This window comes from Acipenser ruthenus, chromosome 12 (assembly GCF_902713425.1).
Source record: "Acipenser ruthenus chromosome 12, fAciRut3.2 maternal haplotype, whole genome shotgun sequence".
Lineage (NCBI taxonomy): Eukaryota > Metazoa > Chordata > Actinopteri > Acipenseriformes > Acipenseridae > Acipenser > Acipenser ruthenus.
Genome location: NC_081200.1, coordinates 13,003,475 through 13,005,788, shown reverse-complemented (window position 1 = coordinate 13,005,788; position 2,314 = coordinate 13,003,475). Strand labels below are relative to the sequence as shown.

At 39.1% G+C, this 2,314-nt stretch overlaps 1 protein-coding gene across 1 annotated transcript; it reads left to right on the top strand.

Annotated features, from left to right (window-relative positions):
- Positions 1-2,018, top strand: LOC117417386 (large ribosomal subunit protein eL22-like). The gene is made up of 4 exons (XM_034029521.2): positions 1-145; positions 880-984; positions 1,363-1,484; positions 1,771-2,018. The coding sequence occupies exons 1-4, from the start codon at positions 137-139 to the stop codon at positions 1,913-1,915; spliced, it is 381 nt and encodes a 126-aa protein (XP_033885412.1). The 5' UTR covers positions 1-136; the 3' UTR covers positions 1,916-2,018.
- The last annotated feature ends 296 nt before the right edge of the window (positions 2,019-2,314 follow it).

The following is a 2,314-nucleotide window of genomic DNA, read 5'->3' as shown; positions in this document are numbered from 1 at the left end:
CCACCCATAGCATGCAACAAGTTTTACAGTCTGCTCGCTTTTCCAAGACATCCATGCTCCACCCTCATGACGTCACGCCAACCACAAAACCCCAGCAAATGTGACCTCACTTCCTTTTTGGGCTCGCTAACTCAATATGGCGCCGGTGAGTATCGGTCTGTTTAAAGATTTTAAAATTCTTACATTTTAGTATTAAATAAACGTGTTGAAACGGCGACCTTCCAACATATAACAATGTATTAACGCGTATAGAGTATAAAGAATGTGATTTAAGAATGCGAAATTCGGTTAAAGATAAACTGAGCTGATGGAATTACTTGACACGTGTAGTTAGACATAAGGACTCTCGGTCATAGCAGCTGACATTTTTTGTGTCTCAAGTAACTAGTGTGTATCCCTGTGTGGGGTATTTCTTTGTCGAGTCACAGTCGCATTGTAGGCAGGTGGTCGTCACAATTAATGTGTTGTTTCACACGAAAAACATATTATTTAGAGTAAATAATATATACAATACGTTTTGGGACGGACGGATACACATCTACGTGTGTGTGTGTGTGTTTTGAATTGTTTTCTTTAAAATAGTAAAATTCAGCCACTCCTATTTGCTTAGTTAATATGTACCAAAGTATAACCCGTTACACAGTATTTAAACTAAAGAGGAAGCACTCTACCCCTGTCGTCGTCTCCTACAACTATCTATGCACAAGTTATTTTATATATTTAACATATTGTTTCATGTCCTCAGTTGTGGACCTATATCCCAAAGGCGTTCTCGCTATTTATTTGATTTACTTTTAGTGAAAATAAAATTGGCGTGGAAAGTTTCCAATTAGAAGTAAGTTTGCTTTCTAACCGGTAGTGTGTTTTATATTTCAACAGAAACGACCAACTGTTGTCAGGAAAGACAAAAAAAAGGGTACATGGAAGTTTTCTCTTGACCTCACACACCCTGTGGAAGATGGCATCCTTGACTCTGGAAACTTTGTAAGTTAAAATGTGTGACACAAATTGACCATACACACATACCATAGGGGAACCAACTCTTGTGCTGTATTTCAATAGTTGTCTTAGTTTATTCTGTCTTGTCAAAAAACATTTGAAGTTTTGTGACAAAAAAATTGCGACTAGAGGGTTGGTTCACACTGTTGTGTGGGTACCTAAATATGAGCAGCGTTTTTAAAGCTATCATATCCACAATAGTCTTGTTAAAGTTGAAAGATTAATAAGGTCAGGAATGGTTTGTTTGCTTTCTGGGTGCAGAAGTGCATCTCTAACTGTCTTTTGTGACTAGGGTTCTCTTCCCTAGTTTGATAGCCTAGGGCCCCCTTCCCTAGTGTTCTATGATCTGCTCTATTTAAATAGGAGACGTTTCTTAAGGAGAAGGTCAAGGTAAATGGCAAGACTGGAAACCTGGGCAGTGTAGTTCAAATCGCCCGTCTGAAGAACAAGATCAGCGTCACGTCGGAAAAGCAGTTCTCCAAGAGGTAAGATTAGGAATGGAAGTAATATAACGGTGCCAAACCTATTAAACACTAGTGATGTCAAAACTGGCTAATTCCTTTTAATTTGTCTCGGATAAGGAAACATGTTTGTCAGTCTCAATTAACTATGTTCTGTCCTTTGATATTGAGTGCATAGCTTTTTGTTGTAAGGAAAAAAATCTTGGTGATGGGCATATCTATTGCAGTTGTGGTGGTACAACAGTGGTTGTGTGCATTTTAATGCCGAAGTCTTGGAAGTTAAGACAAAGCTGTATCTAACATGTTTCAGATACCTGAAGTACCTCACCAAAAAGTACCTTAAGAAGAACAACCTGCGAGACTGGCTGCGAGTGGTGTCTTCAGACAAGGAGAGTTATGAGCTGCGCTACTTCCAGATCAGCCAGGATGATGAGGAGTCTGAGACTGAAGAGTGAAGTGCTGCCAGCCAATAAGCCTATATAAATGTGTACAAAGTGACTGCACCATCTCTATTTATATAGTTCAGTTAATTTATTGAATAAAGGTTTGTGCACTATATACAGCTTCTCTGTCCTTTTTATTATCCCCTCCACACTTCAGAGTGCATACTTCAGATCTCAAGTGAGCAGGCAAACCAGTCAACTGCTTGCAGATAAAAGCCTGTTGAGGTGGAAATAGGTATGGACATGTTAGCACAAGCATGCAATGGTAACCAATTCATGAGTTATGGCTTGTGATTGGTAAGGTGAGGCTATATCTTGGCAACAGTCACCTGAATTTCAGGAAATTCTGCACATGCATTTGTTACAGGAAGTTATTCCACATACTAAGACTGTCAAATTCTGTCATAAGTT

Excerpts from the sequence above, each read along its gene's own strand:
- LOC117417386 (XM_034029521.2), top strand. Across the intron at positions 985-1,362 it reads TCCTTGACTCTGGAAACTTT|GAGACGTTTCTTAAGGAGAA; the intron begins GTAAGTTAAAAT and ends CTATTTAAATAG. Across the intron at positions 1,485-1,770 it reads GAAAAGCAGTTCTCCAAGAG|ATACCTGAAGTACCTCACCA; the intron begins GTAAGATTAGGA and ends AACATGTTTCAG.